A 26,099-nucleotide genomic window follows, 5' to 3' on the forward strand; every position below is an offset into this window, starting at 1 on the left:
AGAATTATCAATCCACCCCTGTTGATGTCCTGGAAAGACAAGTCCTTCGAACCTAAAAAAAGCTCATATAATTTTAATAAACATGGTTAACATCACGAGATAAACTGAGACTTAGATGCGGGAAAAAAACACGTAACTGACTTGTTTTAAGTTTACAATTAAAGGAGATCTTGAAGTAGAAGTATTTGACTGATTATTAATTCCATCGAAGTATATGCAAAAAAAAAAAGAAGATTTGGGTTAATTAAGCCAGAACTTATTTAACTTCTTATGCAATATAAACTTTACGACAGGTCAAAGAATTCGTGGTCGCAAACTGTAGGTAGAGAGCCACCCACGCCAACAACAACAACCATAACTATAAATAACTAGATGTTGGTAACAATACGTTCATCCGAAGAACCAGCTGTTGACGATGGTTAAAAATACAAATCCAAGAAGTTCAAAGTTACTCATCAAGAGTTAATACCGTAATAAAGTTTGTGCTTTATGTCTTTCTTTGGGCAGCCACTTGGAATAATGTTATGTGTAATATCATTTCGTACTTATATGAATTGAACTGAATTGAATTAAACTGTATAACTTCAGAAAAAGGGGAAGAACACACTCAAAAAAAGATGGCGATGCAGATGAAATTAATATTACCACATTCAGAATGTCCAAGAGTCCTGTATCGGAAGATTTGAGTCTGTGGACAAAAACATGGAATTCCGCACTTTATCCAGGAAGGACGGTCATGGATACGTATTTAATTATTTTTATGTTTTCCCAGAGGTTATCGTATCGAATCAGGGTCGTACCATATCGGGAGAGGGCTAATTAAAACAGGGAATAGTACCTCATTACGTGGTGGTATAGTGGGATTAATCTCTGCTTAGTTATATGGAACCCAGAGTTCAGCCTCAGCTGCAGCAACCCGTTGCAGTCAGAAAATTGATTCCGATGATGAGACTATGCGATAGTGTCTCCACAATAATCCAAACAACAAGAAGAAGAAGACAAAAGTGATCAACTAGCAGCAGAGAAGCACCTTCTTCTCTCATTTGTGCCGCAAAACAAAATGTTGACCCGGGTAGGGGTGAAATATTACCCAGCAAAAATTATGAGACAATCAATCGGTTCAGAGCTGTCAAAAAGCTAAATACTTGGTCTCTCAGTTTCAGAGCCTATACTAACATGCTGTTACACATTTAGATTTATGTTGGTTTCTCACTTTTAACGTCACTCTTTACTTTCACTTGGGATATTCTTTTTTTGAGTAACATACAAAGTTAATTTTCCTCTTTGTCAAACAGCCAGAACAAAATATTACACGTCAACTAACTTATGAAGAAAAAATCTAGACATGTTTTTTAAGTCTCAGCATGAAGAACGAGATCCTTTCTTATTAGAAAAAAGTATTTCACGAAAGACTAATTCAGACAACAAAAAAATCATCTCTTGACATTAACAAGTTCGTTCATCTTAATATTCCTCAGAGACTACTCTTTTTCCTCGGATGTAGAATGGATGATCATCCAAGGAAACAAAAAATAAAAATAGACAATGGAATAAAACCAAGATATAAGACATTTTAAAGAGAGGAATAAACAAAAAAATCCGTTCTGAATGGAGCCTGCAAAATAGAGACAAACAAGTTTACTATACTCGGCCTTTTAGGGTGAGTTCCAAACTTAAGAACTATATAGTTTTCACTAAACCAGGCATGAATTCAGCAGTGAGCCCCTCCCCCCCCCCCCCCAACACATCTCAAGATTTTTATAATTATATCTCACTATTCCAAATTCACATGTTTTTTTACGTACTTCAGCCTGCTTCGTAAAATAAATTCCTATAAACATATTTATCTACCCTTACCCTTGTTTACTCTAGCTACCCGTCGTCAGTCACCACTGTTTGGGTTCCATGCCTACTTCATATAATGGTTTTAAACATTATTTTCGGCCTGTCTAAAGCAGTAGGCATATTCAAGGAAAATATCATGTACAGCTTCCCCTCTAGAGCCACCACTTTCGTTCTTCTTTTGAGGGGAGGGGGGCTGTCAGCAAGAGTTAAAGACTCTTCTAGTACAGATGGAGGAAAGAGGAAAAACTACAAAAAACGATAGTTCTGTATCAAATTTAAAGACAAATTTTTCTTTGTGATGTGCACTCAAAATACGTGTTTTAAGGCTTGGGATAGGATCAGGCCGATTGATCTTTAAGCAAATTTAAGCAAAGAAATAATCATAAAAAAGAGGTAACGGCTCTAGACCATTGATCATTTCTGATCTTATGAAGCAATGTAGTCTCCAGACAATTTTTGGTCTATTTTATGAGTTAACATGCCATACAACTAGCCACTATCTAATTATCAATGCTAAGGACGTATCGGCAGGTAAAACCATGTCCGGTAGAATACGATAAATTTTATCAAGCAAAAACGACCAAGCGATGTCGCTCTCATAATCCCGACTGACATGCTGGATCAAAACGAAATTTCCTCGGCTCTTCTACAAAAGCCTTTCTGCTGGGGCTCCCTGCCCCTTTTCTTTCTTTTTCAAATAAACGATCTGTTTTCCTTTTCTTAATTATATCTTCTTAGATTTCCCTATAATATAATTTTCAATTGCAAGCTAAACTCTAGTCGTCAAGGCAACCTTTTCGCAAGAGAAAAATAAGTTGACTGGATTATAATTCTGTATGAGTCATCACGCGGGTTTGCTAAATCTCAGACCATTGATTCTTAATATATGGGTAGGGCAAATTCAATTAAGGGACTTGATTCATTAGATTGGCCCACGTCACACTGAGCCACATCCCAAGTGCCAAGATTATTTTATGTGTTCAAATATTATGTTTTAGTCTGTTTTGAGAGTCTATTTAAAGAGTCGGTTTTCAGAGTATATGATTTGATGGAATGACCTTTGTGAGAATACAAGTGAGTTATTTTCTACAACCGTGAAAGATTGTTTTCCCCGAAACCAGGCAGGGTAGAAAAAGAGTTCACGTGAAAAACTGTAATTAGTGTATCGAAAGGGAGTCAGTTTACCCTCTAAAGAGATAGCTAGAGATATTAGTGGTAACACAGGTTGTGGCACCTTTGGCCCAGAGTTTGCCCCTATTGATCGTTCGATCACGTTATCATACCCTAAAGTAACCGCCAGCGGCACTGGTGTGGCGGTAGACAGATCAAGTAGCTGGTAGCCCCAAGGCATCCAGTACGAACAGTTTCTATTAAGTTTCTATAAAAAGGACTCATTTGAGCTCCTATCTGTAATAAATCAACCTGAAATAAAACGCGAACTAAACATTGGCCGATGCCAATTTTTTTCTTCATCAGGCGACGTGCAATCCGGTAGCAGAAGCAAAATTTGACTTTGAATATCTTGAAGCAACATTCGAATGTAAGAGCCATTGTTTTTATGCGTCATTGCAAGAAATACCATCATTTGTAGTGTTTGTCTGTTCAGGTAGAATCTCCCCCTCCCCGCTACACTATTAGCTTGTGTCACAACAAGTTATTTTTGCCAAGGACGAGGCTTTTATCCCTTTCATTCCGTAGGTAACCATATGGTAACCAAATCGCAGAGGCTATGAGCCGTGACAGATTTTTCATGATTCGGCAGTTTTTTCATATCAATGACGATAGCTTAGCAGTGCCATCTGATCAAACTGGACATAATAAGCTGCATAAAATCAGATCAATGTATGACGAGCTCAGAGATAATCTAAAAACCATACCGCCAGAGGAGAGACAAAGTGTAGACGAACAGATGATTCCCTTCAAGAGTCGGCTAAGTTTCAAACAGTACTTGAAAGATAATCCTCATTCATGGGGTGTAAAAGTGTTTACGTGAGTGGGATTGTCTATGACCAAGAAATCTACATAGGAAAAGGCTCAGTTCTGGCTAGTCCTTTGGGGCTGGGTGCTGACGTTGTCCTTAGACTGATCGACAATGTGCCATGGGGAATGAATTTCAAGCTGTAATTCGACAATTTTTACACATCTAATGACCTTATTCATGCCTTACGCACCAATCACGGGATTGAATCATGTGGGAAGATAAGGAGTAATCGTATAAAAGGTTTAACTTTGGAAAATGAGGCGTCATTGAAAAAGAAAGGACGTGGAAGCTAGATTATAGGCTTGAGAGGCACACGGAAGTTTCCATTGTGAAGTGGTTTGGCAATAATCCAGTGAATATGGCCTCATCGTTCTGTGCCGTAGCTCCAGTCGACCAGTGTCAAAGGTGGGATGGACGCACTCGTAGCCATGTCCAGGCAGATCACCCATGTGTTGTCCGTGAGTACAACAAGTCAATGGGTGGCGTATACTTGTCTGATATGCTTCTGGAGCTCTACCGCACTGACATACGGTCCAAAAAATTGTACATGCAGATAGTGTATTATTTCCTTGACTTAGCTGTGAACAATGCTTGGCTTCTACATAGGCGAGAGTGTGAAGACCTGGGTAGACAGCATATGTCCTTGATGTACTTCAAGATGGATTTTTGAAGATGCTCGATAGTGTCAGGAGTTGTCAATGGTCCTCGTGCTGGCCGACCCTCTGTCAGTGCTCCAACAAAGCAAAAACAAAAACTACAGAAGCAGGCATGCCGTCAGAATCGGTGCGATATGACACTGCTAGTCGTCTACCCAACACAGTCAAAAAGGGACGCTGCCGGTACGAACAATGTGCAAGGGGTGCAACTAGCCGAATTCTCTGCGTTAAATGTAAGGTTCGGTTGTGTCTGAATGGAGACAAAAACTATTTTATGAACTTCCATATTAAGTGAAATGGATCTTTTTTATCCTAAGGTGACCATGTGGTAACCATTTCTATTTCAGTTTGTGAATGAAATAAATAATTGAAGTTGAAATGAAGTTGAAACGAAGCTTACGTTGATTATTATTGCAAGGTTTCAGAATTTTTCAAGTACTCCTTCAATGTTCAGGTCTGAAAGGGTTATAATTGAGGGGATATTACAAAAACGGGAAATTCAAATCCGAAGAAACCAAACGAGTACACATAAAATGACGATATCCTTGTATTATAAATACAAACTTTATCCATGATAAACATTACTATAACCCTAAAAACAATGACAACAACTAAAAACAATGACACTTTGTCCCACGACAGAAAAAAAACGGTGGCACTCTTTGCGAAACAAAAAGTGGCATTTATTCCGGTGCCACAATAAAAGTGACACTTCAGGCGATGACACAAAAACAATGATGATATGGCTAGTGACAGAATGTTATAGAGCCTTAGTAGAACATTTTAATTGAGATTAAAATATAAACGACATAAATACGTAATTTCTTTGCAAAAAATAATAAGAAACATCATCAAATTATTTCATTGGTGTCGGAAAGAAGGTAAAAGGTAAACAAACAGTAAAGAATGCGGCATTGGACTTTACAGTCCCTACCGGCGGTTCTGGTATCCATTTCACGGCCCATCAGCGAGAAAGTGCAATGGGGGGGTTGGGGGCCAGCCATTCTATGCTCTTGCTCCCGTTTCTTGTTTACCTTCCAAAGATTTCTCCAACTACCCATTTAGAGCTGGGTCGACTCTGGCTGAGCTTACAAAGTCACGCCACTGACCCCCGTCCCAAACCAAATTATTGGTTACACTAGGATTCTAACCCTCGCTCTCTCGGACAAGGAATCCTAAATCCAGCGCACCAATCCACTCGGCTAGGACTAATATATAATGGTGATTTGATTGCCGCAGTAGTACATTCAAATTAAACTGTCACCGGATCCCTGCTACCTAATATCGAAAAAGACCTTTCTTAGATAAGGTCAGCCGACATAGCGTGCATCCTCAAGCACGGTCATCAAAATCTAGGTAAACAATTAAATTCGTCTCACCTAGTTATTTCCTCTGCTACTCCAAATATTGCACCACTTTTACTTAAAATTATTAATTTTTAGACCCTTAAAATAAACTTTATGCCCAAAGTCCGCCCTTTTCCCAACTGAGACCTGCCATCTATCTACTCCATATTCTTACCGTCTATTATCGACATGGTTTATTATTATTATTTATTTCTAATCCACACTATACAAAGGAATAATACGTGGAATAACACGAAGAAAAACATAAAAATACAACACAAATCAATATAGATATCAAAGAAAACCAGTTACAGAGTAACAAAAAAAATTTAAAAGAAACTAAAAAAAAAAAAAAAAAATAACACAAAAAGAAGGGGATAAAGAAGAAGAAAAATAAAACATTTGTGCCTTAAAGACATATAAATTAGATTGAAAACAAAATTTGATCATCTACTTTTTTTTCAAAACCTACATGGATCCACAGGGGGATCCCAAGAATATCCTGGAATCCCCAAAACCACTTTCTCAGGAAAATTGGAAACCCTATGCCCCACCAATCTAAACTAAGCAGGTTGTATCGGTTGAGAAGCCTTCGATTTTTATTATTTCTTCTGGTTCTCAAGATATTTGGTGGTCTTTGGCTTTCCCGAAACACTTCAGATGTCCTTTTTTGCTTGGAGAGATTGGAGCTTTAAAAATAAAGAACTTACCATTTTAGGCGTATCTTGAAGTCCCCCCCTCCCATTAAAAAACTTGTACAAATAAGTGAGCGTTAAAAACGGTTGAAAACTTGAAATTCATTCAGCAGGTTCCCCCCTCCTTTCAGATCTTGGTTATCTAGCATAACATTTCTTTTTAATCACCTGAGTCAAGCTACAAAGCATATACTTTATTCCCAGAACAATCGACACTGCTTCTAGAAAAAAAAAGTTAATCTATTTACCAAATGAAATGATAATAGATAAAGGGTAAGATTAACACACTTTTTAACCAGCAAAATATTTTTGTCAATTAATTTCCTTAATTCTGCATATTTATTATGCAGGCCATTTCATTGTATCTTATTGGGGCACACAGGAAAAAGCCTTTGGCTTTTTTTTTTAGCTGGAAACTAGTAAATAACAAACCACATGGAATCAAGCCGCGGAGTCCTTCAAATATGATTTCATACCCCAAAAAAAAACATGCGAAAAAGGGATTTTTGAAAAGCGCCAAAGTGTTACTTACAAAAAGCACTGGATACAGAAATTAGCTTTCAAATGAGCCCTTAAACACTTCTGTATGATATTTCAATGCCCCACTAGCGACGAACAAAGAAGAAAAAAGGAGACACCACTGCTTCCCATGCGAAAAAGTAATTTCCACTGTTGCTGAAAAATGGGGAATATAATTCTCCTTTGAGGGGTGTTTTGCAATGAAAATTCGAATGGTGCAGTTTTCATTTTGGTCCAACACCATTTTTGAGGGGTGTCAGGCTATTTTTTGAAATTCACATAAACTTATTTTCACGATAAAATTTTACCATTAAGATTAATCGAAATAATAACTAACATCCTAAGTCAGATTCATATCACTTGCGATTCTTCCTCACTTGAGTTTTTTTCTAAACATGTTTTAAAATTTTCGGTTACTCTGGGGTAGAATTTGTTCTATACTGTGTTATGTTTGACGCCACAATCGTGAAACGGCTTAATTGAAACCCGAAAAGTTACCTTTTCAGCGCAGATTTTATAATTTTACCAGTTGAGGTAGGATCCCTCCCTCTGCGTAGACGTTTTTTTATATATCTATTCCACCCAACCCACATCTGAGCATTCGATCCTGCGTGGTTTGGACACGACGTCTCGTTTCCCTTCATACTACTTTACCTAGAGTTTTCTTTTGAGCTCCTTGCACTTTTCTTCCAAACTATCATCAGAGGTTTCATTTCAAACATTTGCCAGCAGTACCACAACTGGTTGTACAAGCCTGATGATCTATTGCCACTGTTGCCACCATTCTTGCTAGATGCACGGTGGGTGTTAACCTACTTCCCGACGCTCTTTCTATATTATCTGGTATCTATTCAGATAATAGACATATGGTTCAACCCCGGGTGAATGGAACAGATCAAAAACAAGATACAAAATGAGGCCATTTTATTCTACTACATACTGTGATTTTTAAAGTAATAAATACCGTAAAAAAAAAAAAAAATCTGATTCTTTAAATTGATTAAGTGGAAACATACAGAACAAAATATGCTTTTAAAAATTAGGAAAACCGGGGAATTCAATTTTTAATGAAAAAATGAAGTTATGCCGTTATAATACTTAGCAGGCACTAAGTTTGAAAAAAAACAACGTAAGTGAAAAATCAGCTGAAAATGAGCGAAAAAATATAGAATGATTAAGCTCTGGAAAGTGTAGAATATGCAGCCACGCCTGGAGTTTGAATGATTTTCCGATAATAAAGAGGAATATTTGATATTTTACAAGCAAATTTGAACGTAAATACTAAACGTTTTTAAATGCAAACATAATAACACTTCATTGAAGTCTAAGTAATTATGGACAAATTCAAAAAGGGCTAGAATGACGTAACATTTTAAGCGAAAAACAACCACAATTAACAGCCAAACAGTCAAAGTAGGGTCTTATTTTGCAAAAGCTATTGATCTAGGAATTTTCCTTTTGTTCTAAGGCTAATTTTTGTGCTTGGAATTTCGATCTAGTAGCATCCATGTTTCAAAAGTTCAAAATGTTTGCCAAGAAAATTTTGCCTTTTCTAGGAGAAAATCGGCACGCCGTTTGCACCGTCTACGTTCGCTCTTGAAGTCCAGCGGCGTTCCATCCCAAAATGTCCATCAATAGACATGTCCACAAATTATGGAATGCCTTTGATATTTACTTTAATCTTTAAAAAGAATTGTAATTCATTGTGCTTTAAAATTTAAAAATAATATCAGGCTACCTGTAATTCAATAATGGGATTGCTTTCCTTCAAAAAAGGACCAGATTTCTTTTAATAGCATTTAATTGAATTAAAATTGAATATCAATGGGGGTTTTCTAAGCATTTCCTAGCTCAATTGCACAACAATTTATGCTTCTTCTAGAAAACCACGCCCAAATCAAGAATAGCGGAATAGTCTATTAACTATCTTTAGGCGTGTAAAAAAGGTGCTTCAGCGCCATCTCAAAGAAGCGTAAAGGCGTTATTATAGATGTCAAAGCCGCAGTTGCAAGCTCAGTGTTAATTCTGGAAGCCATTTTTTCCCAGTTTAAGGGCTGGGCACACGTAGCTGATTTCGGGAACTGATTTCCAAATCAGCGTCAATTCTAAAAGAAATCGGCGTTGATTTGAGCTTGAAAAATTTTTCTAGTTTTCGGGGCCCATTTCCAAAATTAGCGCCGATTTTCATCATGATCATCACACAAAAAAAAGGATACAAATAAATAGTCATCCAGAGATGTCTGTGGTGAAAGACCCCGCTACTGAGCTGAGAACTAAACTGAGAACTAAGCTGAGATCAGTCATGCAACTATCAATAAATTCCAGATGACTATTTGTGTCCATGATTCTTTGTTTTGAAAATCTCGCGCAATAAATTTTTTTTCACCAAATTTTTCTTACCGTTATCGTTTGTCCACTAATGCTGAAATCGGTTCCCGAAATTAGCTACGTGTGCCCAGCCCTTTAGTTGATAAATCCAGATTTGAACGTTTATTAGACCTTTTCGATTGACAATCCGGATTCTCAAACTGATAATCCGATCATCAAATTCAATCCCTCTATTCACAATATTTTTTTTTTTTATTTTGATTCATAATCTGACAATCAGATTCTTGTTTGAATTATAAAACCGACAACCCTATTTCAGTCAAGGGTTATGGTTTTTGGATTATTATATTGAAGGAAAAAATTCAAAGACCAATGAAATACGACCCTTCTTGACTACTAAGATCCTTGCGTCGACCCTGCAGTGTCTTGCTACATCTGAGTTGGAACTCTGGGTTCCGTATTACAAAATGAAAAATAAATTCCATCTTTTCAACCACTTAAATATTACACCAAAACTTGATTTCTTTACACTATCAGATTGCAGGGATTTCTTACAGTTTGGATTGTAAAATTTGCTTTTCTTTTTACAATCCCACAATCCAAAGCAAGAATCCGAATTAGTGAAACGCAAGTTATTCATAGTATTAAATCATTTATTATTTTCGCCCCAAAAGAATTGTCATTTTGCCTAAATCATACAGGTTTTCAGAATCATATTTTTTCAAAATCAGGTTTCCGAAGTTTGCAATATTACACATAAGTTATCCAGTATCACTTATTTACAACTGTAACTTACAAATAAATGCTTGTCTTGAAAATACAACGTGACGTGACTATTAGAGGCATTGAGGTAGCTTAGTGGCACCTGTGGACGGTATCTACACCTCCTCGAAAGGAAACTCATTATCTCTTAGAAAACGTTAAACGGCGATTGTAAAGATTAGGTTCTGACAAATTACAGTAGTTTCTTTTGGGAAATAAAAACCCTATAAAAAATAAGATGGAAGGGATTGAATCAAAATAGCCCCAATCTGTGAGTGATAAGTCATTCCGAGAGCATAGTACTTTCAGAATTTGGCTATTTCTCGAATTATGATATAACATCTGTCCATTGACAAATTTTAGATAGTGAGAGAGTGAGTGAGTGTGTGTGTATGAGAGAGAGAGAGAGAGAGAGAGAGAGAGAGAGAGAGAGAGAGAGAGAGAGAGAGAGAGAGAGAGAGAGAGAGAGAGAGAGAGAGAGAGAGAGAGAGAGAGAGAGAGAGAGAGAGAGAGAGAGAGAGAGAGAGAGAGAGAGAGAGAGAGAGAGAGAGAGAGAGAGAGAGAGAGAGAGAGAGAGAGAGAGAGAGAGAGAGAGAGAGAGAGAGAGAGAGAGAGAGAGAGAGAGAGAGAGAGAGAGAGAGAGAGAGAGAGAGAGAGAGAGAGAGAGAGAGAGAGAGAGAGAGAGAGAGAGAGAGAGAGAGAGAGAGAGAGAGAGAGAGAGAGAGAGAGAGAGAGAGAGAGAGAGAGAGAGAGAGAGAGAGAGAGAGAGAGAGAGAGAGAGAGAGAGAGAGAGAGAGAGAGAGAGAGAGAGAGAGAGAGAGAGAGAGAGAGAGAGAGAGAGAGAGAGAGAGAGAGAGAGAGAGAGAGAGAGAGAGAGAGAGAGAGAGAGAGAGAGAGAGAGAGAGAGAGAGAGAGAGAGAGAGAGAGAGAGAGAGAGAGAGAGAGAGAGAGAGAGAGAGAGAGAGAGAGAGAGAGAGAGAGAGAAGAGATATCTCTATCTCTCTAGCGATCTGAGAGATATCTTTCTCTCTCTCACTCTCTCTGACTATCTCTCTCTCTCTCACTATCTCTCATTCTCTATCTCTCTCTTATACTTATAAGTTAAGCAGTTGGTTGATTTCTAAGACTAAGCATTATTTATCCACCATCATTTGTTCGTTACTACTACTCGTATTTTTTCGAGTACCCTTAAATGATTAACCAATATCTTAGGAAAGTCTATAGTTGAGAGTAAATTGTTCTTCGTAAAGAATTAAAAATTTAGCTACTCAATTTAACTTCCTAACACGGCTCATTTATTAGCTCCCAGTTTGGGCTTAGTTTATACTGAATGGCATCTAATCCCACTAAACATAGTTACAGATAAAGAAAAATAATATTTTCGACGACATATCGCTCGACACATCAATCTAGATATTGATTACAAAACGACAATACCCAGTTTTACTGCCTAAGACATTGGTTAAAATAATATATCCATAATTAGGTAATGATACGAAAACTTACTTGCAGTTTCGGTCTGCCAAAAACTGAGGGGACGGTTACATCAGGTCTGGTCCTAGAGACAATAATGTCTGGGGCCTGTCGTGGACCTCTTGTTAAGGACGATGATCTTGAATGACCCATTGATCGGCTTAGCATCGGTTCAGCTGGACTCTGATACGGCTGTCTAGAAAATAAAATAAATCAATGATGAATTTACAATGAGATCAAGAGACCCTTAAACGCTTTTAGAAAAATACATTTTGCATCCCCCCTCTCCCCTACATTTCCATGAACTGGCATCACTGTTTTGACCACGTAATTTAGGAGACTGACGAGAATAGAAACTCAAATCCTGTCGTACGGAGAAGAATCAGAAATACCTAGTCGATGCTCTAGTAATGGCCACAACACTGTCCGTTCGTTCTTTTTTCAGCTTAGGGCCTCTAGAGTTTGTTTTTGCTTTTTCACACTTTAATTCAATTGAGGACTGCTATAGTCACGTCAGAGCTGCTATGGTCAATGGTCGAGAAAGGTTTACCGTAGCGAAGATATTGGCAATGAAATTACTAATGCTAAGCTTTATATTCTCTTAACTGTGAGGAAAAGGGAGCGGCCAAATAAACAGATTAGACTCCGCGTTTTAGGAGACTGATGAGAATAGAAACTTATATCCCATCTTATGTAGGGAAATCCAATTGCCAATTAGGTGCTCAAAACTGGCCTATGTTCTATATACAATACTGTATGTTCTTTTTTTCAACTGAGGAACTACAATGTAGGTTTTTAGTACCATGGACAGTGAAAATGAGATCAAATAGTTTGGATTGGTGAAGTGGAAATCTACACAACCATATATATCTTAGTAGAATAGGAAAAATTGAAATTTATAATGAAATTGACTTCCTTGTGTAGTTATGGCGTTTTTGATTGAAGCTGGTGCCAAATTTAAAAAAGAGAAACGCAGAAGAAAAACAAGCAAAAAATAAGCTAAAAATATACGGTAGGCGCAGCTTTCCTATGTAGGTATATTTGTCTTTGGGTTCCAACAAATTGCTAACTGTTTCAAATTTTACGGACGTAAAGCGTTGTCAAATTTAGCTATTTAGTTCTGCGTATTTATTTTAATGTTTCAACGTGGCAACACGGAAAAAAATGTGACACTTCCTTTAAAAGCTTCATAATTTTATAGTCACAAGAAGAAAAATCTTAGAAATCGCAGTTTTCAGGAACGAAACAATCTATGATGGACCTAGAGGGCAAAAATGTTTTAATTTTTATATTCTTTCTACATTAAAAGTTTTTAATTCAATTTTGATACAACCTGAGCCACTTGTATACTTTAATAATTGTTCATAAAATAGATGAATAATATGGAATTGGTTGTATTATTCGAGAGATTAATAAGTATTTTAAGAATTAGTTGGCAACAAATTAATTTGGCAAAATCAATCAGAATCGTTTTGTTAGAATTTTGTTCAATCCACCAGATTTACCATACATTTAAAGAATAAAGAGTTAAAACAAAGTTAGTTTTTTTTCTATAGTGGAAACAAAACAAACCCTTAAGAAAAATTCGATTATAGACCCGACAATCGAGCACCGTATCTTCATTAATTTAGCATTTAGTTTAGTATTATCAATGTATTTAGTATATTAGTATATTAATTATTAGTTTATCAATTGGGATCGTATTTTCATTATTTTTTTTATCATCTTTCAAACAGCTTTCATTAGTGTATTATAAAACAGACTCAAAAATTTTTAGCATAAAATAGAGTAAAAAAACTTGCATACCGAAGTATTCAAATATTTAAAGTCTAAATGATACTTTTAACATTCTTTTGATCTGAAATATCAATTACAGGGAAAGTAAAAAACTCCAGTTCGTCAGATTTAAAATCGATATTACGCATAACATCAATTAACGGTAACGTCAAGAACGGCAATTCACTTGATGTAATGTAGCTTAGCGTTTATATTTTAACAGAAAAAGCATTTAAAAATTTCCTGAGCTTTTATTATTATTTCTATTTTTTTTACTAAAATACCTTAAACCAGTTAAAAAAATTCTTTCAAATAAGTGCTGATCACGGCAAAGCTGTTTTAAAGTTAGGATTCCATACCCTTCGGTTACCCTTGTAATTAGGTGAGAAATTATGTTTAGGTGAATATATAGATTATAGAAAGAAAATATAAATATTTTTGTAGGTACCTTCTGTAAATATTTTTCTTTTCCATTGTATCATGTATTATGGTGATAATTTGTCATGTAGTGAAATTAGTGTGAAAATTAGAAGAACTTGAACTTGAAATCAATTAGAAAGGGATTATTTGATAAGAATGAAGTTATAACACTAATTTCAATGTTAAAACCTTAATTTATATGTTGATACTGTGGCTAGTCTACAAGGGGTGTCTTGTACCTCCGTTAATCACCTTTTTATGATTTAACCAAGAAAAAGACCCTTTACTTGGGGGTATGTTTTTAGTTTTACAAGGTAGTTGTTATTGGCACTAATATAGTTAAAAATTGAACTTTAAAGAAATTAATGCACCATTATCACAATGCACCACTGAAGTGCCACTATCATCATTAGTTCCATCACTAATGCAACTGATCATAGCAACAATGCACCATTATCACAATGCACCACTGAAGTGCCACTATCATCATTAGTTCCATCACTAATGCAACTAATCATAGCAGCAGTGCACCATTATCACAATGCACCACTGACGTGCCACTATCATCATCAGTTCCATCACTGATGCAACTGATCATAGCAACAATAAAATAAGGAGAAGGTACCGCCTGCTATTTTAGAAGAAATATGTGCTTTTTAAAAGTATCTGAGCATCTAAATGCTTAACGAAGTATTTTCAAATATTTAAACTTTTTGCCAGTATGCACCAAAGAAAATAAAAATAAAAAAGAAGTAAGAAAAAAGGAAAGTAAGACAATGAGATTTAGAGATTCGATGGGCCAAACCTTCCTTGCTCTTCATGAAATGCCCTTTACTCAGAGATATGCTTCAAATAAATATATAGAATTATTTTTAATCGTTATCAGGAAAGAAAAAATCAAAGATCATCAAAGATAAAATCAAAGATCATCATAGTTGCAGCGGTAGCTGCAAACTACTAATGGACGAACCACGGCCCATAGTAACCAAAAATTAAAAACGCGTAAAAAAAAAACTGACAAAGGAAAAAACAATACAATTTCTACCTGCTTCAGGAATGGTATAACGAAATGAAGTAAGCATTAGCCGTCCAAGTAAGACTGTCAATGCGAGATATACTCAGTAAAGAATTCACAAATGGTGTTCAACTCCACCAGAATCACGAAATCTGGGCTTGTTGATGACGAATCTGAAATTACTGCTGCACTTACATCTATAAACAAAGTACACTTGGGAGAGAGTTCATTTGAACGGAAATTAAAAGCTATCCTGCCCTTTTTAAATTACAAAAGAGACTGTGCTGCAAGAAAGAACCGACATCATGTATTTTGTACCACAAATCAAAGTTTTTGGCCCATGCAGGGCCAAAATGCTGTAGAGCGATAATTTTGAAATGACGAACCGGTTTAGAATTATTGAAAAGGCATATCTATAGTCTACAAGTTTCAGATATTATCAAAGATAAGTGTCAATTTCTGCCATTTACTGCTACTACTACTACTGCTACTAACAACTCAATGCAGCACCAAGCCGCCCGAGGCCAAGACAGCTACGCACGCTCCTCCTCCATCCCAAATGCTGTGTAGTTTGCTAGGCTATAATTTCCTCGAGGGGCGTCACTCCTCAAGGTCATCCTGCAGTGGTGTTCGCAGTCAGGGTTCTAGTTCGGCAAATTCGTGAAAGGTCCACCCTGACACCACTAGCAGGCTTCACAAGCAGGATTTCCTTTCGGAGATAGGGACGGAGGAAGGGAATTATGACGGAGCATAGATCCCAAACCATCTAACAGCACCGAAAAAGGTCCAACCTTTTATACACAGCCTATCCTTGTCAGGGCATTCGTCAGGGAAAAAGTGCCAACGGCATCCGGTGTTTCCAGGCGGTCACCCATCCAAGTACTGACCAGGCACGACATTGTGTGAATCTCTGAGATAGCCAATTGGACCAGAATTTTAGGAAAGCTGTATAAATACTATTATTTAAAATGTATACAGTATTACTAACGTCTGTACTGTACTTCGGCGGTTTTTTCCCTCATTTTATCAGATTGGTCAAAAATCAAAAATACAGAAAAATACATAAACAACGGTATATTACTTTTAAGCATAAGAAGGTGCATACACAATGTAGGTTGGTGTGTGAGAATAGAAACAGCCTAACCTCGTGTTGTTGGCATCGGTAGATAACACAGGCTCAACAGTGCTAGCGTTGCTGTTAATAACACTTGATAAGTTAGTAAGGAAATAATCCACTAAAGGTAGATTTTTCCATTTTAATCCACATGTAGAAAAAAAACACACTAAAAATATATTTTAATTGCAGCCGAATTTTCTTAATAGCATTTCTTAATAGGGCCAAATTAGTCAAAATATTAAAAAAAAAGTAGTTCAATCATACAAAATATAAAAGGGTCATTATAAACATAAAAGAGTAGAAGAATACTGGCAATACTGGCTGTTGTTCGACTCAATTCCAATGATGTATATTTTTCAATTTTAATCCACATTTATAAAAAAAAAAAAAAAACTAAAAATATATTTTAATTGCAGCCGAATTTTCTTAATAGCATTTTTCAATGAGCCAGATTAGAAATTACGAGGATCGCCATTCGCGGCTGTTGTAAAAAAAAAACTATTTGACTTTCTCATTAAAATTTTCTTATCGAACATTAAATGAATTTAGATTTTGAGATTGTTTGTTTTCTTCTTTCTAAATAGTTGGTTAATATTGCCAAACCAAAAAAATTATTGTCGTTTAATGCAAATGACTTACCTTCCACTTTCATTATCAGAATAAGAGGCGTGAACTAAATCCTTAACACTATCTCGATTTCTACCACGCACCGAAGCAATCGGAGTATTAGATGGCGGGCTGTGTCTTTCACCTAAACTACTTCTTCTTTGATGGCGAACTGGTGCACGGTTCCTAGATGGCTCTCGGCTTCTATCCACTATATTTGGCGCAGTTCTTGTTGGTGTTGGCGGAGATGGTGTTAGTGGTTGATTTCGTGATACTTGGGGTACAGGCATTGCCACGCTGCGTTGTTGTGGCAGTACGTCAGGGGGTGGTGGGTTTATGACTATCGGTGTGGCGTCTAAAATTAGTTCATCTATTAATAAAAGCTGACGTTGCCGGGCGCAAGAAATTTACATAAACGAAAATCCGAGAAATAAGCAAATTTTTAGCGGATAACATACAAGAAATCTTATTAAAAATCCGTCACTTCTGTCACAAAAATTGCCAGGCATGATAGGTCAATATCCAAGTAAAACATTAAGAACACGTAATAACACTATGACCACTTACCATAACTTACCATTTTTATCAGATTAAGAAAGTGCAGTCAGTTACTATATTATAACTTACCCCCAGCGAAACAACCCAGGAGCCCAGCTAAATTTTCCGGTGATATAGGAGGTGGGGCAAATCTTTTTCATACTAAAAATTGTAACAGCTTTTTATCAAATTTTATAAAATACTGAACTTTTAGTCTTGCAAGGAGGGGAGGAGGGGGTAAAGTCTGAGAGAAATATTTCTGCAGATTCCAGCAATATAAACTGAGCATTGATACTCGTAAATAAAGAGCATGGATTCATGGGTGCCCATATGGGGGAGGGGGGGCTCCAGCCCCCCTGGCTGAATGATACTGCCATATTTTTTTTTTTTTAGATTTCTATTATATAGCATGGAAGTGCCGATTAGACCAGGTAAGCCCCCCCCCCCCCCAAAAAAAAATCAGCTTATGGGCGCCCATGCATGGATTCAAAACGATAAACAAGTAAAATCATACACACATAGTCATAAGAGTACAAATTGATCCTGAAAGGCAGCAATAAAGAGGCCGTACAAGGGGCCGTAAGGAGGGGGGGATTAGGTGATCAAATACAATAATTAAAGTAATAAAAATGTGAAGTAGTCAATTAGAAAATTTTAAACAAAATAAATTTCAATGATTGCCTCTCTCAGGGGAAAAAAATTGACAAGTTTCTAATACTTTTTTTCGTAATGGATATCGCAGATGTTGGATATTATCCGATGCACCAAATCTTTATTTTTGATAATTTTTCAGGTAGCATAAATTTTTTTTAACAAGCTTTTGCCTTTGAGCGAGAGTAAAAAGAAAATACATAACAAAATTTGCTTTAAAATTTGTAACTGGTTTCTTTGCCTCATAATGAACTGACTAAAAAAAGTAAAAAAAAAAAATATATTTTAACCTTCTTATTAAAAAAAAATAATCTTATTTTAAGGTAAAAAAGGAGAGGAGAGGTGAGAGCAGTGTGGAAATGACATGAGCATAGAGTATGATTGATAGGAGAAGGAGTAGCAGTGTGGATTGCTTGGAGTGAATACTAAATAAATAAATAGAATGAAAAGCGAAAACAGCATGCGCAAACATACCTTAAATATACTATAACGATAAAAATAATAAAGAAAACTGTGAGACATGTCACATATCACTAAGCAATGCAGTTAAGCAGAAAGTTAATGTTTTTCCCATAAATTATTCAGCAGAAAGTCAATAGTATTCAATTGCGAGCAAATAAACAAAAAGCGAAACATTCCGCCATATTACAAGGGAGAAACACACAAGTAAGGCCCCCTTACAAGTAAGGGGGCCACGGCCCATCCCTTGTCCAAAAGAAATGACATAAAGACCATGGAAATGGAAGAAAATGGAAAGATTTCAGATCCCTAAGCTACAATTAATAGCATTAAAAGTCATACTGACAAATATCTTTATCGAATGTGAAATGGTTAAAACGTGGAAATTAATTTCAAACGCGATCATAGTAAATTCTGAAAACGAAAAAAGTATTTATTTCATTCTTCATTCTACGCGAAGAATTATCCTTCAGGGATTTCTATGCACGGAAATGCGCAGGTTGAAATATTCATTTGTTTCAAAAGAATCTACAGAATTTCACCTTGTTCTTTTTTTCGCAGTTCGGAGTGGTTGCAGGCATTATAAAAATTGAAAAATGGTTTCATTTTGTTGGGGACGAAAAGTGTACAACCACAGTGGAGATAAAAGGCTTTAGGGGTATATGAATCTTTTGCCCATTCCTTTTCTTGGGCTAACTATATGAGCTTGATTATATAGAAAGTTTGAATTGAAAATCATGTATTTGGCCGTAGTGTGCTAATTGTAGAAAGAAAAAAGCCAAGAGAGATAGTCCAAGTAATTGAGAGGCAAATGTTTAAATGGCTGCAGGGGTAAATGGCGGGAGTAAGTACAACCTTCTTATTGGACAAATACTTGTTTGTGTGTGTTTTGGAAAGGCACAAAAGGCCTAGCCGTGAGCCAGCCTCAGGCAGGCTGACCAACAATTTAAAATTGACACAGGACCTTTAGATTGCCTAGAATGAGAGGCAAACAAGGCACGCCCGCCTATGCTCTTAATAAGGTTGACCAAGAATGGGGGGATCGGCTGACCAGCCTTAAGAAGGTTGACCATGGGGCGATCATTTACCTCAGCTAGGGTAAATAAAAAAGGGTTATGTTGTAAGACATAATTTATAGAAGAGTGGTAGAACTAAAAACAATGTAATTCACTTACATTAATTATTATTAAAAACCATTTCATTGCACAATGATTCTTAAACTAGTATAGCAACAAAAGATTTTAGCAACAAATCTAAGGGAAGACTTCCGGCAGATTTCTAAGAGGGATATATAAAATATTTCGCAAAAAAAAAAAAAAAAAAAAAAAAAAAAAAAAAAAAAAAAAAAAAAAAACGGACTTGCCAGTCGATAGACTGTACCGGCTTTAATACTGTGAGTTACAAATATAAGTTTTGACGTACAATTCATCGAATTACCTTTCAAATTACCGCAGGCAAACTCATGCAAAGAAAGAATGACTATTGCAACAGTCAAGTGAATGTTTATTACCCTATTTGACAATGTATTGGCCATCGGAAAATTAAGAGCCCCTTATTTTGGAGCATAAATCACCCCATTCCCGGCGTGATTCAAGCATTCATATGTATATATATATATATATATATATATATATATATATATATATATATATATATATATATATATATATATATATATATATATATATATATATATATGAGGCTGGTCCTTATTTTTGTCCTATGTGTAGAGGTTTAGATAAGAGCATATATCATTTGATGTGTGAATGTGAGGAGCCGAGTGATTGGAGACTGGAAGTGCTTGGTAGGGGGGATTATGATTGTGAGTGGTTGGTGAATTTGTGTGCAGATGAGTGTTTTATGGGTATCAGAAGCTTGGCACGATTCCTTCGTCTCACGATGAATCATAGAAGTAAATTTCAGTAGGATTATGTTAGGTTATGTGCAATTTCTTTGTAATGGTTCTTTGTTTATATATTTTGCCATGGCCTATGGGCTTTTAGCGCAAATAAATTCTATTTTCTATATATATATATATATATATATATATATATATATATATATATATATATATATATATATATATATATATATATATATAGAGGCTGGTCCTTATTTTTGTCCTATGTGTGGAGGTTTAGACAAGAGCGTGTATCACTTGATGTGTGAATGTGAGGAGCTGAGTGATTGGAGACTGGAAGTGTTTGGTAGGGGGGATTAGATAGATAGATAGATAGATCGTGTATTTCAAAAAGCCCAAGAGCCATATACACACAAAAAATATGAGAGGGGGAGGTATATGGTAGGGGGGATTATGATTTTGAGTGGTTGGTGAATGTGTGTGCGGATGAGTGTTTTATGGGTATCAGAAGCTTGGCACGATTCCTTCGTCTCACGATGAATCATAGAAGTAAATTTCAGTAGGATTATGTTAGGTTATGTGCAATTTCTTTGTAATGGTTCTTTGTTTATATTTTTTGCCATGGCCTATGGGCTTTTAGCGCAAATAAATTCTATTTTCTATATATATATATATATATATATATATATATATATATATATATATATATATATATATATATATATATATATATATATATATATATATATATATATATATATATATATATATATACAAGGCCGTATCCAGGGGGGGGGGGGGTTACCCGGTTTGAACCCCCCCCCCGAAATTTTTTGACCGACTCGAAAATAAGTCGAAAATTAGTAAAACCTAGGTAAAAATCAGTAAAATTAGTCGAAAACTGAGTCAAAAATTTGTAAACCACCCCCCCCCCCCCAAAAAAAGTCAAAAATTAGTAAAACCCCCCTGAACAAAAATCCTGGATACGGCCCTGATATATATATATATATATATATATATATATATATATATATATATATATATATATATTATATATATATCGCACACCCGCTAATTCTCGATATTTTATTCAAGAACTTTCTGTATATGGCGTCGACTGAAACCTGAATAATTCATATAAGTTACCTAGTCATAAAAGGAAAAATGATTGTAAATTATAGTCAAGTTTCGTTTCATTGACTAATCAATAACGTTGGCACATAATCACAGTTCCCCGTTCAATAAAACCAGATACATTAGCCAATTAATCTTTGCTGTCTAAAAGCATTAATCAGGTAAAAGACCTTTTCGCAGTGTGTTCCAATGGCACCAATCCAAAAAAAAATATTGGGGGGGGGGGGGTAATAAATATATTTCAAAATCTAAATGGCGGGATTTTTTTTCAATTTTTACCAATTAAAATACCAAAAAAGGGTATTTACCCATAAAAACACAAAAAAAGAAGGTATTTTTGAAATCTAGGGGACGGGGATATCCAATGCAAGCAAATCACAGTTCCCCGTTTAACAAAACCAGATGCATTAGCCAATTATTGTTTATTGTCTAAAAGCATTAGTCAGCTAAACAACCTTTTCGTAGTGTGTTCCCATGGCGCCAATCCAAAATGCAGCGGGGGGCGGGGGGGGGGGGTCAAAATATAGATTTAAAAATATAAATGATGTGATTTTTTTTTTTCAGTTTTTACCAAAGAAAATACCAAAAATGTATTTCTCCATAAAAACACCAAAGTGTATTTTTGAAATCTAGGGGACTGGGGAATCCAAATACCCCCCCCCCCACCTAATTGGCACCACGGGTGTGGTCAGATCTCACAAACGAACAGCGCTATAATTCACCTATATCATACCAGACATGAGTAGGGATTTCTTCCAGAAATACCTCTGAGAATTCCTCGCCCAGAACCTTTTATTTCGCAAAAACAGGCTGAACTGCAAAAAAATATGAATAATTTTGGCATACAAATTCCCCTTTGAGGTGAAGACAAGCTAACAAGGGGTATAAGATTCCATTTGGACACACCAATCAGGTTTTAGGAGGCAGTGCTATTCAAATGTTCAGAAATTCCATTTCCACGTCATTCTTGATTTGTCACTAAATGGAAATAGTCCATAACAAACTATTACATAGCACCCGTATAGATTTTGCCAGGGGTATGGGGCAAACTTGCAAAAATTTTCGAGGGTGGATTAATCGAGGGTAATGTTCAATGAATGTTAAAAATTTTGGGCTTTTATTAATTGCTTTCTTCAAGGGGGAAAAGACCTGAAGACTCCTTTATCCTCCTCTTGAATATAATTAACGAGAATTGGAAAAACAATTTAAAACAAGCATATACGACACGGCAAACTTATAGACAACATCGTTATTTTTGTGTTTCAACTCCGTTCTTTTACTTTTATCAGAAAAACTTTTCTTTTTAATTAATTAACTGGAGATGAACATCAATTACAAAAAAAAATTCACAGAATAATAGAACAATCGATAAAACAAGCAACAAAAGGCCCAAAAAAGAGTGGCGAAAAAAGTAGGAGAGGTCATCCTAGCACAATTTTAATTCAATCTAAAATTGAAACTAGATTTAGATTTTTGAGTCTCCTCATCCTGACACATAATAATAATCGTAACATGTGTTTTCACTGATGAACGGTTCTTTGATTTGGGAATGACTTCAGACACAACATACGTTACAAGAATACCATGATTGATTTCCAAGAAGCTTCACAAGAACAAAATCAATAAAACCAACACTATGGCATTATAGAGGGTTATTACGTCCTTCCACGATTTCTACCACAAGCTACCGAAATTCACAATAGTCAGTTCCACCTTTAGAATTTGAAAGCCTTTGGCTCCACTTTTTTATTTACTATTTTCAGTAAAGAAAACTGTTTTCAGTAAACTGCAACTTTTCATGGTCAATAAGCTTCGCAAATGATACCAAAGGCAACTAGAAAGCAGCTTTCGGTTTTCAAGTACAGATGGATTTTTTACTCTAACCTGGATGGATTGTTTTTACTCCTAACAAGGTGAGTAGAATGAAAGCATGTTGCGCTATAGTTAAAAGCTATCACAAGCGAAATGTTCGCACGCGGAGTAATTAACCATGTCACTTACCATGCTAAACTAAAATTCCCGCGGCGTAGGGTTAGAACAGACCCAAAGGCAAAAAAATTTTCGGATAATTTTTGTAAACATTAGCCATGATGCCTTGAACTTGCACCTCACCACATCGCCCAACGAAACAAAAAGATACCTAAACGGCGGTATATTTGTTAAAGGGAATATCCGAAATCTGATTAATGTCGACATTCACCGGTGAATGTCTGAAATTCCTTTTTCTCTATCTCGATTCAATTAGCTTTGCAAATCAACTTTTTCAGTCTTATGCAAGCTTTGATAGTAAAAGTTAAAGTAGGTTAAATTAAGTTATAAATCTCAGAAATGGGTTAAAAATCTAACCCAACCTAACCAAATCTAACCTTACATGTCATCATCAAACCTTGCGTAAAACTGAAAAAGTTGACTGGCAGCGCTGACTAAATCCGAGGAGAAAAAAAATGGTATTTCGGACATTCACCAGTGAATGTCGATATTCACCAATTTCGGACATTCATGGAAATATATTCAACATTTTAGATGATAATGGCGGGGATGAGCTAGAGCAATAGCTGAGATTTTATCAGATTTGTGTAGGCTTCATTGCAAGGGCACCCCCCGTGAACTTACTACTCACTAATAATGGGCTTTCAGCGAAAGAGGCCGCTTTACTCAAACCTCTCAGGCTGAGTTCCGCTGTCTTTCCCGCAACTAAACCTGACTGACATCAGACAAAAATCGCGAAAATCTATCAGTATTAACTTGCACTCAAAACTTCCCTTCTAGCTACTCAATATTTTTGCAAATGGCTGCAAATTCATTCAGCACTGAAATTGTGTAAGATGGAATTATTGCAAAATAGTTGACACAAATATTTAGTAAACATTGTATAACCTACCTTTGTCTTCTGACTGTGGTTCAGGCTCTTCTGGCGGTGGTGGCGTCCGCGTCACTGCAAAGAAAAAACCAGGTCCAAGAAAAAAGAAGGTGCGATGATTGAAAGTAAGTTGTGCAAAAGTCCTACATTGAGCAAACAAAGTTTCCATAACAAAAATTTAAGAGTATGAAATAAAGATAGAAAAATGAAAGAATCTAAGGGTGAAAGCAAAGAAAGCAGGAGAGAAAGAGAAAGAGGGTGAAACTTCAAGAGATATGGAGAAAACATAAGAAAAGAATCAACCATGGTGTTCACGCTTATTATTTAAAGGGTATTCAAGGCCACGTGCAAGGCCACATGCAAGAGGGGAGGAGCGCATACAGACTTGCTAGTTACCCCCATATTCCACCCTAACTAAGAAAGTTAAAGAACAACTAGGACAAGCAACCTTCGGTAGCCTTTTAGGAATAGTTAATCTCCTATCTCCCTCTTAAAGCGCAAAGCAAATAGTGACCTGAGAGTGAAATTTTTCAACGGTTTGAAATCTCATTCTAAAGAAGAAGGACTAAAGATTTGTAAAGCTACTTTTCGAAAACTCCCTAGTCCAGTTAATAAACTTGAATCAGATTAATGTTTTGCTCGGCCGCTAATGATAACGCCAGCAACTAACCAGGATTGGATAACTTCACTCTCGAGAAAAGTGTTGGGGTTTTGTTAAGAATAAATCAAAATTTTAACAGAGGGTCGTACGGGGCCCCATATGGACTATTCGAAAGAGCATAAAAGAAAATTCGGCCAAATGATGGAACTCCAAAATTTTGGGTGCTAACGGAACTTAATCTTTCCTGTACTTTACTCAGGACAAATTCTAGCACAGTTAGAATTCTAGCACAAATTATTAAAAATTATCATTATCTTGATGTTTTCCATTCTTTTATGAATGTCAGTAAACAGAACAAAGTGGATGCAAACATCAAAGCCTTAAAAAGTACAGAATAACCCTCCCGATAGCAAGAACAAATTTGCCACAGTTTCGTAATATTCCGATTTTTCTTTCTTTTCGTGTTTTACCGTTAGCAGTCGGTGATAAAAATCAACTTCGCACCCAATGAAAGCATCTTTCTAAGCAAGTTTCTGCTTTCACGTCCATTTATTTTTTCTTACCCAAGGAAGGACCTGATGAACTTCTCTGTCAGACTACTCAATGAAAACACCGCAATATATACATTATTTAGACCACAAATCAGTCAGCTAGATTATACAACAAGGTCGTACCCAGGATTTTACCAAATTTTTTTTGTTTTTTTTTGGGGGGGGGGGGGGTACACAAAAAAACTCAAAAAACACATACAAAATTTGTTTATGTCCATTTGTGCTACGTTTTTACGAGTCAGACAAACATTTCGGGAGGGGGGGGGGGGCTTCAAACCCCCTACCCCCCCTGGATACGGCCTTGTTATACAATATTGACATATAAAAAAAAGGGAAGCCTTATGATCTGGGATGCATGTGATCGGCCCTGCTACATCGACTATTGATGTTTGAAAACCAATAAATATTCTAGATTTACCAATCATAATTTGTTGATCTTTATTTATCCAAAACTTTTACCCCACAACTTTTTGAAGCCATTATGACAGGTTTCACAACAATATCACGCTTGAAGAACCCTGAATTTAAATTGTAGGTCTAAAGCCGTGATTCCCAACGTGGGGGGCAGGCCCCACCGATGGGGGATGGCAATACTTGGTGGATCATGCGCAGGACATACACCCTTTGGCTGCCCCCATGGGTAGGACTACTTTAGAGCCTTAATTTTGAAAAAAAAAAATTCTCATGTGAACGACGCCACACATTCAAATGCAGTTAAAGGACAAAAAAGATACGTGATAGTATTGCAATGACGCTACACATTGTGTAAAAGGTGTTGTATTCAGGAAATATCTTTCATTAGTCTAAAATATGCCAAGAAAAGATACCAAGTCAATGGCCTTTTAAGTTCCAATCAATTGAATACACGTAAAATTTAGAATAACAAAATTTAAATATCAGGGGGGG

At 36.2% G+C, this 26,099-nt stretch overlaps 1 protein-coding gene across 2 annotated transcripts in view; it reads right to left on the minus strand.

Moving 5' to 3' along the window:
- Nucleotides 1-26,099, minus strand: part of LOC148946515 (katanin p80 WD40 repeat-containing subunit B1-like) — a 256,838-nt gene that overhangs the window by 88,905 nt on the left and 141,834 nt on the right. The window contains exons 9-11 of one of the 2 annotated variants that reach the window (XM_089097400.1): nt 24,063-24,116; nt 16,573-16,894; nt 11,639-11,801 (exon numbers count right to left, since the gene is read on the minus strand). In XM_089097400.1, the coding sequence (XP_088953526.1) occupies nt 11,639-11,801; nt 16,573-16,894; nt 24,063-24,116 (539 nt within the window). The remainder of the gene's footprint in view (nt 1-11,638; nt 11,802-16,572; nt 16,895-24,062; nt 24,117-26,099) is intronic. The other variant, XM_089097401.1, reaches the window with a different exon arrangement.

The sequence above is a fragment of the Artemia sp. Qi Xiang Cuo genome, chromosome 11, assembly GCF_049724085.1.
Source record: "Artemia sp. Qi Xiang Cuo chromosome 11, ASM4972408v1, whole genome shotgun sequence".
Taxonomy (NCBI): Eukaryota; Metazoa; Arthropoda; class Branchiopoda; order Anostraca; family Artemiidae; genus Artemia; species Artemia sp. Qi Xiang Cuo.